Source organism: Pollicipes pollicipes, unplaced genomic scaffold (genome assembly GCF_011947565.3).
Source record: "Pollicipes pollicipes isolate AB1234 unplaced genomic scaffold, Ppol_2.1 Scaffold_4295;HRSCAF=5057_pilon_pilon_pilon, whole genome shotgun sequence".
NCBI classification, from domain to species: domain Eukaryota; kingdom Metazoa; phylum Arthropoda; class Thecostraca; order Pollicipedomorpha; family Pollicipedidae; genus Pollicipes; species Pollicipes pollicipes.
The window spans coordinates 18,668,481-18,685,490 of record NW_023596461.1 but is presented as its reverse complement, the minus strand read 5'-3'; the positions used below and the strand labels follow the sequence as shown (position 1 = coordinate 18,685,490).

Sequence of the window (17,010 nt, the reverse complement as noted above, 5' to 3'; positions counted from 1 at the left end):
GTGTGTGTGTGTGTGTGATTAAGCATATCTGCTGACTCAGCATGGACGAGTTTTTTGGCGCATCGTTCAATTTTACGGGCCTTTGACCTGGCATCATCGCTTAGATTAAAGATGATTCGCGCAAAATTACTCATATATTCATCGCTCCTTACATTCTAACGTTTCGAGATCGTTACATCACGATCTATCGATCGTCGTACGACCATCACTAAATCCCTCCGCGTCTCCTAGGTCAAGTTTACAATTTTCTGTTCAGGCCCCGTTCCCTATCGCGCCATTCCGAGGGCAGACCCGCGCAAGCCCGTCGCCCGTCCGAGAGCAGGCCAGCGCGTGGCAAGTCGATGCGTCCCTCGACCACTGGCCGGCTGCTGCCCCAGCTTGCTGCGCCATGTTTACACTTCATTGATATTTATGACAGCCCTCGGCTGCTGCAGAACGCAGTGTAAAATCTGCACGCTGTGGAGCGTCGAGTAAGCGGTCTCACTCAGACACTGACGTCACTCGACATCGCTAATGTGCGATGGTTTGTACCGAAAGGTCAAGACCGATGGCGGCCGTCGCCCGTCGCCCGTGGTGTCGCCGAACTCCGGTGGTGATCGTGGTGACCCTGGTGGCTCTTGGAGGTGGCCTTCTTGCAGCCGGATTCGCAGGATCTGCACTTGGAATGCGTGAGAGTCCTCGTTTTACGAGCGCGCTTGGCGTGGGCACCAATCGGTAAATATATGGGTAGATGAGTAGGTGGGGTGATATTAGAGATGCCGGGTTCGCAAACGTTTCTGAGCGCGGCGCAAATCGGAAAAAGTCACCAACTAAACTCAGCCCTCCAATTTCCGAGTGCTTCCATTTTTTATCGTTTCCCTCAGCTTTTCGCCTGAAACCTTACCTGATCAAAGGGAATCCGCGCAATCCTGTGAGTATTGGCTTGTATCATCGTGTAATGTGATATTCAAGTTGTAATATCAACTGGAGCGTGTGGCGTACCTTAACACTCAGGCCAGGCTGTTCTGCCCGTGCCTCTTCGATCGGGTGTTCCAGCTGTCGGCACTGACCGTCTCTCGGATGTGCCCCCCGCAGAGGCCCGGCCGCGGCTGCAGAGACATGTCGCCACCCCAGCGGACGGAGATCAAGCCCAGCGGCCACCCACGCTCTGCCTCAGCAAGGGCTGCGTCACAGCCGGTAACGGCCGCTGGGGCGACCTGGGGCGTGCGATCGGGGGTCACTGTGCTCTGGGATGCATGCCTAAGCTAATGCTTTCTCAAATTTACACGAAGTATCGGGGAGTCATCGTCGAACTGTGTACTTTTAATCAACGTTGCTTATGATCAGTGGCGGTTTTGTAATGATTAGTGCCCATCGCACTTCATCCAATCATGCGATGTGCATTGTTTGTGTATACAATGTACGCAGCCAGCGGCAGAACAGAGCGCGGGCACATTTTCGTTTTAAAACCAGTTGAGCTGAGGTGAAAGTTTTAGCATGCGCTCGGGTGGGGGTCATATTGACCCCCGAAGGTTTTTCCGGAATGACTTCCGAACGGTGTAGCACTGTCGCGCCAAACGTTGCAGAGCTGTACATAATTGAATAGCAGATCGTCTGGCATTAGCAGTTTAGATGCATCTTGTACGATCGCTGAGCTATGGCAAGTCAAAGTCAGGTCATCGTTTCAGCGAAGGCAGTTTCTAGGAGATCGTTCACTCTGATGCAATAACGGAGTGTTAGACGAAGCCATACATCTTTGCGATACTTTCTCAGGAAACACAACAATTGAATGCACAAATTACATTGACCTAAAGTCATGTCTTCAGGTCAGACCAAGGTCGAAAGTAATCTGATTTTTACTTTAGGGGCCTGCTGCATGGGTAGTTTTGGTGGTCATTTCGAATTGGCTGATAACAGGAAACCGCCATTATAACATCTGCAACAGACTTCTTAAAGGTTATTAAAGGTCACTGACCTTGAATGACCCAGGTCAGCATTTTGTTTTTTAGGAGCATACTGCCTAGCGTAGTCTTTGGTCGTTTATGCAAATGCAAAACTCAAAGCAGTTTTTGTCTGATATTGGTCAACATGACCTTCAAAAAGGTTTAAACAAGGGCACTAACCTTAGATGAGGCAGTGTGACTTTTGCTTAGAACAGTTACTAGGTTCTAGGGGCCCTTTGGAAAACCAACCTGGAATTTGGCCTTGTTTAATCTCATTTGACCCGAAAACCATCATCTAGGAACCTCAAACTTTGACCAAAGTGAGTTCAAGTACAGGTCAAACGCGCCCTGTGAATTTAGTGTCTCTAGCTCTCTTAGTCTCAGGGGGATCAAATTGACCCTTTCCACCCGAGGCGAAGGGCATCCAACCGGCCACCCCGGGCGCGTGCTAGAGGTGAAGTCTGCCAAAAAATCCCTTTCAGTTCGGGTCCCCTTATAAAGACACCACACGTTTCTCATTTATTTCTAACATTCTATTTTCCAGACAGTACCTTTTCACCGCTGCGACAACGTGGCATGGTTTACGCCTACCACACAAGCATTTGTACCATTTTTATGACGCTAAAATGGACATCATGGTTTGGTATATGTAAATACCAGTAACTACATTAGCCGACATTGGAATCATCGATGACCAAATTGCAGTTTTTCCTTCCTGTAGCCCTCCCAATTATACGGTAACAAATTAAACAATTCCCTGCTTTTCTTATTCTGAGACCACCCATGATAACGTAATCGATGCTCTAAATTGCTCGTGATGTAAAGTTAATCAGATCTTAATGGGACACTATGTCGGAAGCTTTACTAAAACCACGGAAAGCTAGGTCAGTACTTTTTATCTCCCTCAACACTTACCGTATATCACTCATCAGCATCATTCAACTGTGCTTTACATGATAAATTTCGTTTAAAAACCAGGCTTTATGTCAACTACTAGTAGTATGTTACTCCAAATGCGACACTATTGAATGTACCAGATTCCTTCCTATAAGTTTCAAGCAAATGCACGTGATTGATATTGATCTACAGTTACAGGATTTATTGAGGCCTCCTCAGCTACACACGACACACACGAACGCTGCTCTCCAATTATCCGGCACCTCTTCCGCGTCAAACAATTGGCTTTAAATTGTATCTTAGAAACATTATTAAAACCACTGCCCAATAATCTTTAGGGTTTCTTATTTCTTTTAGATTTCAATAAGCCTTGCAACATCTTTAGGGTTGAAGGGGTAAACGAACAGTCTCCTGGCGCGCACGGTAACATAGAGAAGAAATGACATCATGGCAACGTTTGACCGCTACAGCATACAACTTGCTGTAACGACATGGACACCAATGTGGACCCGTGCGACGACTTCTACGGCCTTCGCGTGTGCGCGTTCACCGAGCGCACAGTCCATTCCGGACGAGAGGTCGTCCGTCACGAGCTTCTACCCTCTTGGGCAACGAAATCGAGGAGATTCAAATGAGGAAGGCTGATCGACACGCCAATCTCAACTGATGACACTTCAGCCACGGTCCTGCTTAAGAAATACTTCAACAGCTGCATGAATAAAGGTAGGCCATGTTCAATGGCCCATGTCTTTAATCAGTTGGGCTGGCAGAGACTGTCATTCGACTGAATTCCCGTAAGCAAGACATCCCGTATGGTGATTTCAACGTATTGTTATGTGCAACATGCTTTAGATTTATCCTTTAAGTGGGATGAACTTTTTGTAGAATTAAATGACTTGTGAGACGTATCCATCGAAGGTGTAATCAACCAGTGCAAAAATCGTTAGCTTTTTTTGTCTGTCAGGTGTTCTCCCGAAGTTCGCAAAGATATAAACCTATGTGTGTGATGCGTGGCGCTGCTATGTCTAACAAACGGTGGTCGCAGTGTTTCTCACTACGCTTTTCTAAGGTTTAGTTTTTTTGGGCAGAGACCATCGAAAAGCGAGGCCTGCAGCCGCTTCACGACATCTTGGCCAAGATGGGAGGATGGCCTGTGCTAAACGGTGAGATAGCCGAACAGTGGCAGCCCCAGAACTAAGCAATTCATACACATTTATCTGCCTATTACTGTGAATTATTTGCTGTTAAAGTACCTCTTTATATGACTTAAAGTCCTCCTGTTTCCGAGCTTGGCACACACGAACTTGTGCAGACTTTTTCAGAACGCCTACTTCGAGGCCACCCACAGAGATGTGACGTCATAAACACGTTTTTATGAAAATTGCGTCTCCTCAATGGTCATACCGTGTTCAAGGTCAAGACAAACATGGCCACTGACCTATTCATGTCTGGAGTACACCAGCACGAACACCGCATCAACGGACAGCAGCTGGCTTCCATCCCGCTTATCGCGTGACGAGCCTCGATCACGAATCGCGTTGTGTGATTGGTTGTACCGGCATTTGGCAGTCCGGCTTGTGTCGGACACGGGACTGGAAATCGAATAACTTAAGAAAAGCACCTTAACCGAAAATGCAATTACAAGAAAGACATATGTTATCAAGGAAAAGTATACAGCGCCGTGAGAAGGGTCAAAACACGCGCACTCAACAGACGTCGGGGCTATCTCACACGCATAAATTAATAAGCCTCGTTGCAGCGAGTTGAAGTACTGCAAGCGGGCAGCCCATCCGCTACCGTGGCAATTTTGACACAGGCGGGCTGGCAACGACTCTGACTTCGAAATTACCTTCCGTGACATAATCAAATGATGACGCGGTGAGGAGTATATGTACTAAATACTGGACTTTTGCTATCTAGGACAGTGTTCTACACTTAGAGCATGCCAGTAGTTGCAAGTGAGCTTTTCCATGATATCTGGGGATGCCTCAATTCCTTCAAATGTAGAACATTTCCTTCAACATGTAGGAATCAATGGAGCATCGGCAACACATCAGTTTATGACGCATTCAGACCTGGTCTCCACTGATCGAATACGATTGCAAATTTCAAAGGCTTAACCCATGCTCGGGTGGGGAGTTAACTTGACCCCCCCCCCCCCCCCCGGAGGTTTTCCCGGAATGGTTTCCGAACGGCGCGGCGCAGCCGCGCCAAATTTTGCCTGGCTGTAGAAAATTGAATATCAAATAGTTTGGTTTAAACAATTTAGATGTACCTTGTAAGGTCGCTGACCTATGGCAGGTCAAAGTCAGGTCGTGGTTTCAGCAAAGTCAATTTCTAGGGAATCGTTTAATCTGATGCAACAACGGAGTGTCATACAAAGACATACATCTTTGAGGCAACATCTCTGATGCTTTCTCAGGCAACACACATATTAAATGAGCAAATCATGTCGACCCAAGGTCAGGCATGAATGTCAGACCAAGGTCAAAACCAGCCTGTTTTATTACTCTAGGGCTTGCTGTATGGTATAGTTTCTGGTGCTCATTTCGAAGTTATTGATAGCAGGAACCGCATTATACGTCTTCCATCGACTTGTTAGATGTCAGATTAGGCCATTGATTTAAAATGACCCGGTTCAGCATTTTTTGTTTGTTCGAAACATACTGCGTAGCGTAATCTTCGTCGCTTATTCAAATGCCGAACTCTTGAGAACAGAACAGCAGAACAGAGCAGTCTTGTATGGTTTTGGTCACCATGACCTTAAAAAGGTCAAACGAAGTCACCGACCTGAAATGAGCATGTGACCTTTTGCTTAGAAACAGCCATCTACGTTCTGGGGAACTTTGAGACCAACCTGAATTTTGACTTGAAGTCAAGACTTGAGCCACCGATAAACGGTGAATTCGATTGCCGGGCACATTTGGCAAACCAACTGTTAGGATTCACCAGTTGATTACCACGCTGTCCAATCTCCCTGAAATTTCTAAGAAACACGCCACCTGAGTTTGTTTGAAGAGTAATGAACAGCGCGCAGGTGGAAGAGAAAAAGTGCTGGAACATTCCTGCAGTTGTTTTGGTACCTGTATGTGCTCCAAGTCCACACGCAAGGAAATTTCAGGACATCCAGGTGGTCACAATAGTTGGTAGATTCGTTTTGTTACAAAACAATTACGTCAGATTCAGGGTAGTCAGGGTTAGGGTCGTCAGTCAGATTCAGACATTTGTTCAAATTCATTCAGTACCCTTGCCACTGGCTGTATTCCTATTGGCCAAGTTGCCACCAAGTTGTCAAGCTGTCTGGTCGTTCCCCACCTCCACATTTTAGCACCTCCACAACTCATCTAACAGAACCTGCAATTCGGCCTCACGCCCCATGGAATGAAATAGTGGCTAGTGAATTAATGGCACGACCCTGGTTGTAATGCAAGAACAAGGCCTTCCGATGAAAAAGTTTAATATCTGAAAAACCCGCTGAAAACACTGCAGGGATCGCAGCTAGCAGGACAGCCAACGAGTCACGCTGTGGACCAGGGACAGAATCGCCCACCAAGATACCAGCAAGACTCCTATCATTTGTTTGCCTAGGTATCACACATCGTCAGAAGCCACCGCGTCCGCCTGAGCGGCCGCACCGTTGCCAACACCCAACGCAAACTGAGGTTCGCAACACTGGACACGGGCGATTGGTTCAGCGTGTTTAATAACCCTGGGTCCTTGCAGGATGATGTTCCGGTCAGAACAATTGCGGACATACAAAGGTAGCATACGGTACATACGGTAGGGTCTCTGTTTCGGAGGATAGTGTTTCCAGGCAACTACATATTTCCACATAGGTTGAGCGCTGTTCAAACAACAGATACTCAAAATCACACCACAGCCGCCGGTCAGCCTTCATAGCTCCGTAAACAACAGCGTCCGGCAGCACTGGCAAGGAGCTCTCTGATTTCAGTTTTCATTTCCTTTCACGATCTGGAGATCAGCTGTGCAGGTTTTTTGCAACAAAATCCCAGTCCAAGACTGCATTGTGCATCAAATTATCAACTACTACGAACTCCACTTCACCGGCCCCTGCATCGGCCCTTACCATCTCCACTTGAAGCCAACAAACACCCAGAATGTTCCAAGTGTGCCCAGCGGCGGAAACTAGACGGACAGACGGCGTCAAAGACGGACTTTGAGGAATCGCATCGTCAAAGGCGAACTTTGAGAAATTGCACCGACAACACGACTGTATGTTAGATACACTAGACTGCTAAGTCAATAAGGCGTCTATGGACCCGCCAATCGCTACATGAGCTGTTGTGAGGTTCTCCTCCCGATCGCCGGGTGGCCCGTTAGTCCCTTTGGGCAGTGACCAAAGCCACGGCAAGGCCAGCTTTGGACGGCCTGATATTGGCGCTCCATGGGCCAGTCGGGTCGATAATGCGCTTTGCATCCGCAGCTCTGAGCCTGGTTGATGACACCCACCGGTTGCGGCGGTAGACTTCCCACTCCCAAAAGTTTGTGGCCTGTGGGATCCTCACCGAGGGGCTAGGTGGGAGATTAAGGTAACGACAGATGATCGTTGTCCAGAATCACCGGCCGAATGACAATCCCACCGCTGTCACCATATCACAGCCATCTGCGATCGGGTCCAACCGCATGCCAGGTGTTGCGTCGCCAAATTTATATTTTCAAAGCGGCCTCACCCGCCATCGCTGACCTCGGTGCCTCGGGTCATCACGAGAGCAAAGGTTAGTAGTGGGGGACGCAGAAAGACGCAAATGAGCGTCTGACACCTTGGCTGGATACTAAGGTACGTACGAGGTCGATTGGGGAGTGCAGTAAATGAGCCGATATGACAAAAATGAAACGTTAAACCTGAGGCAAATATAGAGACACGTTCAGGTCACCGTCATAATGTCCATGAGCCCCACTATAAGCAGCGCTTATTTTACAATCAGACATGCAACTTACCACTGTCATGGATATGATAAGGGTCCGTACTATTTGAACCTAACATTAACGCTAGACATTTTCATAGTTCATCTTGGTAATGAGCGACATCAAGTGAACGGCGCAGTGCCGCAGGCAAGGAGGGGGCACAGAGGGCACGTGTCTGCCCCTTAGGACCTGGTTTGAGGGCCCGAAAGGCTGGCCGGAGGTCGTATTCAGGGTCAGGTGTAACCACCTCCTTATCGTGTTTGTGAAGCTGATGGCGTCTTATTTTCATATACCAACATACTTGCTCTCAGTTTGTTACAAATGCACCAACAAGTGTCCGGCGGACTTTGCATAAGATATATAACCTCTACACAATATTCAGTACTTTAAGATGTACAACACTCCATTTCAAGCCACAGAAAAGCGTTGTATTGATCACTTAGTCCCGGTTAGCACTTCAAATTTTGTCACTTGGATAGTCCATAAATTTGACCTAAGCTTACCTCATCTGATCTCTAGGCCAGCCTAACATTGTATTTTTACGTCCGTGGTAATTTTGCCTCATAGATCCGCCTGGTAAATCAACTTAAAAGCAAATTGTGAACGTAAGCAAGGAAACATTGTTGTTGTATGCTACTGGTAGACCACCCTTGAACGGTGACGTGACCTAACCGGACCCTGGTGGAAAAGAGAAGTGATCGGGAAGGACTCCCTTCACAGTTTTTTAGCGATTTTTTCTGTATTCTCAACATCCGTCTTGATGTTAGAACACACGCTCGGGGCGGGGGATCAAACTGACGCCTCCAAAGGTTTTCCAGAATGGTTTCCAAACGGAGCGGTATAGCCGCGAGAAATTTAGCATGACTGTCGAAAATTGAATAGCGGATCTTACTAGTAGATGTACCTTCTACGGTCGCTGACCTATGGCAGACTTAAGTCAGGCCATGGCTATCAGTGAAGGGCATTTTCAGAGAATCGTTTCATGTTAGGCAACACGGAGTGTTAGACGAAACCACACATATCTGAGATAGTTTGGTTGGCAGTAAGTTAGTTGGATTTAGAGTTACAGCTAATCTACTTTACCTTAAGTCAGGTATGAAAGTCAAAACAAGGTCAAAACTAACCTGCTGTTTTCCTCGAGAGCTTAGTTTTATGGGGCAGTTTCTGATGCTTATTTTGACTTTATTTATCGCAGGGACCTTAAAACACACGCTCGATGGACTTTATGAAGGCCAACGTTGGCCACTTGCTTAAAATGACGCAGGTCAATAGTTTTTTTTAGAGCATACCACTTAGCGCGATCCCTGCTGCTTATTCGAACGGCAAATTGGGAGCAATCTCGTAGGCATTTGACCACATAGGCCTTATAAAGTTCAAACGAGGTCACTGAGCCCATTGGCCTTTTGCTTAGAACAGGTATCTGGTTTCACGGCGGTTGCATGAGGAGGTTTAGTTGTACTTGAGACGCCAATCTGGAGTTTGACCTAGACCTTTGACCCTATTTGATCCCAAGATCATAACCTAGGAGCCTCGAAGTTTGACACAAGTGATTTGACGCGAAGGCAAATCAATCCTGAGCATTTAGTTACTCCAGCTACCTTAGTTTCGTAAATCCCAGTGGGATCAAATTGACCCCCACCCGAGCAAAATGTAATCAACCGGTCACCCGGATGCGCGTTAACATACGTCTTAACTGCATCTATCAGAATAATTGTTTTTGACCCTTCGTGACCTCTTGCGGTTTCATATTTAAACTAAGGTAAACAACAACGGCATTTTTTCTCGTACAACGTCTGGAAGCAGGGGATCTCGGGGGAAGTCAACTTTCCTCGACCGGGCGCAGTTGTCTCAGGCCTCCGGCCGGGCCAGGTTAAGGAAGGTAAAACATGCAGACATGCAGACAGACAGACAAACAAAAAGAAAATCTTGCCACCATTGAAATCAAGTGGGCCCTATCCAGTAATATTTTTTGAGGGGAGGGGCTTCACCATCAGGGGCATGCTGTCAACTCTGTGCCTCCCCCCTTTATCAAAGCTCTGGCTGCGCCCCTGGTATGGTCTGATGGCAGGGAAACCCGCCCGATGACAGGTTTCCCTTGAATAGTGACGTCACATGTCATATATTTGAATGCACAACAAATATATAAATATACATAGCTAAAAGAAGCAAAATTTCGACCTCATGTTGCATTGTAACAAGAATCCGTAGTTGCGCAGATTCTTGCTGCAACACACGTTTCACGGGCAGGGGTTAACTCTCGTCTGACTATACCTTGCAGGCTCGGCATGGGACGATGCTGCCTTCCATTGGACGGAGGCCGTGTATCGGAACCGGAAGTTGGGGTACTCACAGAATGACATATTTTGGTTTGGCATCCTACACGACTTAAAAGACCCCACAAGGAACATCATCAGCCTTTTTGACCCGGCTTTGGGCTTCGAAAGGACATCGCTCATCAGAGGTAAGTGCAAAAGCACGCGATGTCGTGTTGCGGCGCCGTTTGTCTAAATTGCGTGGACCACGATCCGTGAGGCTTGTTTGCAGCGACGCAATATGGTGTAGTTGGAATCAAGCCTTTGTGGTCAGTATCACGAAATTTTCGCTGAATTCTCCCCGAGAAAACGCATGACTGCATGCCTGGCTTTCTCGCAGGTTTCAATGACTCAGATGTGCAGGCCTACTACGGCTACATGGTAGACATGGCCGTTCTGCTGGGAGCCGAACCAGGCATCGCCAAACAAGACATGGAAGCTGCGCTTCACTTTGAAATGCAGCTCGCCAACGTGAGATCACAAATTTGGGGAGTCTTTCAGCAATGTTCCGTGCATGTTTTGTTGCTGCTTACATGTGTTAAAGAAGTGGTTCTCACAACAGTTATGATGACCGACTTATGTGAGACGGCACGAAAAAGTTGCATGCCAACTTGTCAACGGGTCTCCGCTCACCATCCTGCCAACAGATGTCGCTGGCGAAAGAGGAACTTCGCGACGTTTTCAAACTTTACCACAAGATGACTCTCGACGAGTTGAGCCTGTTGGCACCTACCATTCCCTGGGTGACCTACGCCAATAAACTATTGGAAGACGTCGGACACCAGGTACGCCAAGCGATGCCAACAACAGACAGGACTGTATGGAAGAAAGCAACACAGCACACAGAGTGTTTCTGGGTGCCTCCGTAGATCTCAACATTGTTTTCCTTTTCTCAAACAGTTCATATAATTTTGAGAACCGGATTAAGATGACGATTGAGAGTCGCATTGTGGCTTTTTTAAAAATCCATAGAAAGCCATATTCACCATGAACACAGGCCGGTCATCGGTCTACGGCTTATACATACTAGCCACGTTAGCATTGTTTTGACACTGTCCCTGTTCGACCAGGCCGGTAACTGCATCTTGCCGAGAGTGCGACGCTCGAGTTCGCGTCTCCCACATCACTAACTCACGACGGTCAGGTAGTGGTCCCCTGATGCTACCCCAGAGATGAAATTAACCTCCTTTCTGTCATGGGGTTTATTTGTTTCAGCTTTCTGTTTGTCGGCCGACAGTTAAATACCTAACGAGACAAAGTGTTGGCTCAGGCAGACCCGTCGAGGGCTGGTGCTGTAGTCCTCCATATTTACCGGCTGAGCATCTGGTGCACAGACGAGCTGCGCATATGCTGACAGGTTTCGAGTAGCGAGTCCGTCTGGGTCGCCCACCCAGAGTTCTTTAAGGACCTGGCCTCGCTGCTGAAGACAACGCCGAAGAGGTAAGAGGCAAATCTCGCACCCAATTCTACAAGTCATCATAGCATCGGAGCTTCCTCGTGTTGAACACAAATTGTCGACATGCCTGGTAAATATAAGGATATGGGATATATCGGGTCCTTTCACGCTCTACTGATTTTGTTCACAGGCTGCGCCATGCCTGTTCAGGCGGGCACGACAACGGGTGTGTGCGTGAGTGTGCGCTGCAACTCTGTGATTTATGTGTGTAAGGCTGTATTGCGAATTGTACAACATAGTTACATGTTGTATCGGAGAAATGAGCGGCCTTGTTTACGTGGGGGAGAGCCCGCTCGTCTTCGCTGCCCTCTCAGAGAGCCCGCCCATCCTCGCTGTCCTCCACCGCGCGCTCCTTTCACCAACAGAGTACAGGCCAACTACCTTCTTTGGCGTGTGGTGGAGGCGTCCGTGAGCCAGCTGAACCTGGCCTCCCGTGACGCGCGCCTCAAGCTCTTCGGTCAGGTGTACGGCACCACCGAGCACGGGCCCCGCTGGAAGCAGTGCCTCGACGACATCATGCACCGGTGAGCACGACGCAGGGACCTTCGCTTTGGTCTTCAATGCTGCTCCGAAAGAATGTGCGTACACATGTTCGCATTAGTCCCAGCACAGTCATTGGACTACCAAAGACACGCGAATACGATTTGTTGTGGTTTGAATGTGAAAGACCCCCATGTTTGCAGCTTTGGAATCCCAGTAGGATCACTGTACGTGAAAAATCACTTCGACCAAGACTCGAAGACGGCGGTCCTGAAGCTGGTGTCTGATATACACAAGGAGTTCGATGCGATGCTGCTGGAGGCTGCCTGGATAGACCGTATCACGAGGTATCGGCACTTCACTTCGTAGAGCGAAATAACACTCCTTTACAAAACATGAAGATGGTAAATGCATGCCCCTCATGGCTCACGAGACGTGGGTTCTATGTTCCAGAGCGGGGCAGCAGTAATTTTCCAATGTTGGCTACATAAGTGCTTTTGATTTTGATACCAGTTCATTAATTTCCTTGATTTTACGTTTTCAGGCCAAGGTAAGCCCGAAAACGTAAAATTAAAGAAATTATGTAATGTGTAAGCTCGATTTGGAATTGGAGCACAAATACGCCACTTGGAGTAGCTGGGGTTCGGTCGCGTTCCGGTACAAATGCTTGATCGTCGCTGATAACAGAAACATTCCCATGCAGTCACGCGGAAAAGGCTCAGCCAATAGAAATCGATGCTAAAGACTCTACGGTGTTTGCAGACATTCACATACACCTGATATGTTGTCCTTCCGCAGGCAGCGAGCAATTCAGAAATCGAAGGCCATGACCTATTACATAGCTTACCCAGACGAACTGCTTAACGACACGATGGTAAGCGAGCTCTACGAAGATCTACAGCTCACCGACGACGACTTCTTCCAAAACATGCTGAACAATAACATTTTCAACACCAACTACTTCTACAGCAAACTACGTGAGCACGCCGACAAGAACGACTGGCGAGAATTCGGCGAAATCACAGCTGTCAACGCCTTTGCGAAATCGACGAACGGCATCAGTGAGTGGTGTTCACTCGGCACGACGCTGGCCAGCTTTCAACCTCACCTCAGCTGCAGCAGGTCTTGGCGTCTTTGAATTTGTATGGTGTTGGCGACGAGGGTCATTTTACTATTGGTGTTTCCTCCGCTTTACTTTGACCGTTAATATGTATGTGAATGCATTCCCCACTGAACAGTGGGATAACGCTTAAAACCAAGTTGGTTTGAAATCCCTTGTAATATGACACACGTCCTATGAGTATGGAAAGCTACTCCTCTGGACCTGCTTGGCAAGACGTGTTATGGCGTACTGGGGTTCCCAGTGCTGTCGGCACTAACATTATTACAAATTCTAACATTGAAAGACCTGCTATTTCAGTAAGTAGGGCAGGAAATACCGGTTTGATATCCGTGGTCTGTTTATCTTATATCTAATGGGATTTTAACGCCTGCAAACTATTTCTGGCGTTGCAGCGTTCCCCGCGGGTATTTTACAAGGCACTTTCTACAGCAATGACAGGCCTAAGTACATGAACTACGGAGCCATCGGATTCTTGATCGGTCACGAAATAACCCACTTGTTCGACGACAAGGCAAGTATGCGCGCGATGTTCAAGTTTTTGAAAGCCACCTGCAGTCAGCATAGTCACATGGAAACGGACTCTCGCGTTGATTCCCGGATTTTGAGCACTCACCTTTTACGACGGAATTCGTGGAAACTCGTAATGTAGCGGTAACTGTAGACCTACTCTGCTCCCAAAACAAATCCTTAGACCTGTCCACGTTAGCTATTTGTGAAAAAGAGTGTAAACCTCTCGTGCGTTTTCTTAAAACAATTTTTGCATGACATAGATCCCAGCACTACTCACTGTATGTATCTTTGAAAAGTCCAATTCAGAACTGGATATAGTGGTCATCCATGCGCTTTACGAAGTGAGGTATCGAAATCAATAGCACCCTATTACGCGCCAGTCTTAACCATGGTTGTCATCGTGCAAAAGCAATTGAATGATTCACGGATATTGCTTGCCTACTTAACGTTGTCAACGAAACCGATTGACGTCTGTTTCGTTTCTTTTTTGTCATCCCCTCGCTCTGTCAGTGATTGGCTACTTCCGTTGATGAATATTTCTGAACGCAATAAACTGAAAGTGGGCTGCCTGCACTCCTCACCCTACAAGGTCTGAATCATTTTTGCTCCCCTTAACAGCCGGTCGTTTTTTTTTTTTATTTCCGCACCACTCATCTTTGTTTTAAATGGGTCATTTAAAAGTATGCCGCACAGCTGAGCGCGAATTCCGGTGAACCCGCGCTAATGGCACCGCGAGTTCAGCACTGACATCTCTCCGCGCGACAGGGCCGCCAGTTTAACGCCGAGGGCAAGCTCCAGGAATGGTGGGAGCCGGAGACGCGCAGCCGCTTCCTGGACAGCGTCCAATGCATCATCGATCAGTACGGCAACATCACCGTCGACAGGGTCAACATGCAGGCACGTGTGGGCTGGCGTGGGTGCCGCGCGGTGGGCCCTTTGGTCGTAGTTGCAGCCCTGAGCTCCCATACCGAATGTGGGAGCTGCCGGGGAGCATCCACAGGTGTGCCCGCGGTACAATGACCGCGTAGGTGTGGTTGTTCGTGTGTGATCATGTTAAGCCTTAGACCCTGGGTCCCCCGAGTTAGACCATGCTCTTCGCAGCACGCTTGAATGTGATATGACTGATATTGTGCGAGTGAGTTGCTTGTATCAATGGTAGAGTAGCGGACAGCCACATGCTGTCTTTGCCTACGAACACCATTGGCTTCCGTTGCTTGTTCTGTCGAAGACCAGCATGATTTGCTGCTGGTTTTCGCAGCTTCCTTTTTTCTGTATTATGTTTACCTGTGTGTTTCCGCCACACTCCTGGTCTTCTGTGAATGAGTAACGGGGAAAATAAGCGCCTCATGCAAACTTAACGTTGCCATTTTAAGAGCCTTAAGAACGAAAAACGCGTCTTGCAACACTACACAGTTTTGAATCACCCGTAAAACCGTAATGAAGTTCATATCACAACGACGCAACGCGACTTGAAGATTTTTTGGCAATAAATTACCAGTATACCTATATGCATGTTTATAGACATATACATGATGTATATATATATATATATATATATATATATATATGTATACATCATGTTGTATGTATATGTATCAATATCGCAAATAATACAAATAAATTTTAATATTGAAACTATATCTACGCTGAACATCACATCGCCAAAAAGGCTGATCGTCTGAACTAATGCCAATGTTGCCTGCTTCCCATCCAGTGCGACACAAACGTGTGCTTTCGTGACCGCGAACTATGTGCCCGACGCAGGTAAACGGCATCCTAACCCAGGGCGAGAACATCGCCGACAACGGCGGCATACGTATGGCGCGCCGCGCCTACGACCGCTACCAGAGCAGTGAAGGGCGCGAGCCGGCGCTGCCCGGCCTGCAGCAGTACACCAGCGAGCAGATGTTCTGGCTGGGTACCGTCAACACCTGGTGCGCCGTCTACAGGGAGGAAGGGCTCCGGCAGGTGATGCGCTCCAGCAACCACGCGCCCTCGTTTGTGCGTATGAACACGGCGATCAAAAACACCGAACAGTTCGCGCGTGACTGGCAGTGCCCGGCCGGCTCGCGCATGAACCCCGTGGACGGCTGCCGTGTCTGGTGAGCGATCGCGATGTTGTTAGTTTTTCAGGCCGCCGCTAGAGTACCATCCACGGCTGTGTACCTATTCAAGGAAGGATACATTTAGGTTGAGTGTAATGAGGATAGCGTGCGAACGTTCTTCTGTGTTCAGAACACCGCAGAGGAAATGCGACGGCTGAGGAACTTTTCGTCAATCTTTTACCACCAGGCGACCCTGTCTACTGGCGTAGCGGTAGATGGACACAGCACGCATGATCACGGATATCAGGTATCTTTCCACTTGAGACTGATGATGGAACGCGCTAGGTTCGCCTAATGAGATGTTGATCCCGATAGATCGCATATCGTTCAAATATAATGAGGAAGGATACCGACTTTTGCGCTGTTCGCAGCATAGCGCGCGGAAAATGAGACCGATATCGCATTTTCTACGCGAGGGTGAACACGCGCTCGGATGGGGGGTCAAACTGGCCCTCCCCCAAAGGTTTTCCCGGAATGGTTTCCCAACGACGCAGCGTAGCCGCGTCGAATTTTTCAAAGCCGTAGACAATTGAATAGCGGATCGTCCATACCACAAATTTAGATGTACCTTGTAAGGTCACTGACCTATGGCAGGTCAAAATCAGGCCATGGTTTCAGCGAAGGCACTCTCCAGGCAATCGTTCAATCTGATCAAACAACGGAGTGCTAGACGAAGCCACACATCTCTGAGACACTCTCTTAGGCAATACGACGATTGAATAAATAAAATAACATGGACCTAGAGTCAGGTATGAGGGTCAGACCAAGGTCTAAACCAACCTGTTTTATTATTCCTGGGCTTGCCGTATCGGCTGGTTTCTGGTGCTTATTTTGAACATTGATAGCAGGAACCGAATTATAATCCTACCATGGACTTCTCATTGGTCAGAATAGGTCACTGACCTAAAATCACCCAGTCAACATTTTGTTTTTAAGAATACACTGCCAAGCGTAATCTTTGTCGCTTATCCGAAAGCAAAACTAAAAAAGTATTATATCAGTTTGGTCACCATGATCTTCAAAAGGTCAAACAAGATCGCTGACCTCAGCTGAGCGCATGACATTTTGCTTAGAACAGTTGCCTAGGTTCTAGGCGCCCCTTGGAGACCAATCTGGAACTTGACCTTGTTTGACCTTGTCTTACTCGAAGATCATGACCTAGAAACTTCAAACTTTGACCTATGTGAGTTCACGTACAGGTCAACACACCCTGTAAATTTGGTCTCTCTAGCTCTCTTAGGTCCCGGGATCTCAAGGGGTCAAATTGACCCCTCTACCC

At 47.8% G+C, this 17,010-nt stretch overlaps 2 protein-coding genes across 2 annotated transcripts; both read left to right on the top strand.

The window, feature by feature from the left end:
- Positions 1-3,471: 3,471 nt before the first annotated feature.
- On the top strand, positions 3,472-12,041 carry LOC119097263 (neprilysin-2-like). Its single transcript, XM_037220312.1, has 8 exons — positions 3,472-3,542; positions 3,908-3,982; positions 10,024-10,206; positions 10,398-10,528; positions 10,705-10,842; positions 11,273-11,317; positions 11,415-11,497; positions 11,879-12,041. Exons 1-8 carry the CDS (start codon positions 3,533-3,535, stop codon positions 12,039-12,041), a joined length of 828 nt encoding a protein of 275 aa, XP_037076207.1. The 5' UTR covers positions 3,472-3,532.
- A 143-nt stretch (positions 12,042-12,184) lies between these two features.
- LOC119096444 (neprilysin-2) lies at positions 12,185-16,068 on the top strand. The gene is made up of 5 exons (XM_037219352.1): positions 12,185-12,340; positions 12,792-13,054; positions 13,509-13,627; positions 14,392-14,523; positions 15,391-16,068. The coding sequence occupies exons 1-5, from the start codon at positions 12,303-12,305 to the stop codon at positions 15,730-15,732; spliced, it is 894 nt and encodes a 297-aa protein (XP_037075247.1). The 5' UTR covers positions 12,185-12,302; the 3' UTR covers positions 15,733-16,068.
- The last annotated feature ends 942 nt before the right edge of the window (positions 16,069-17,010 follow it).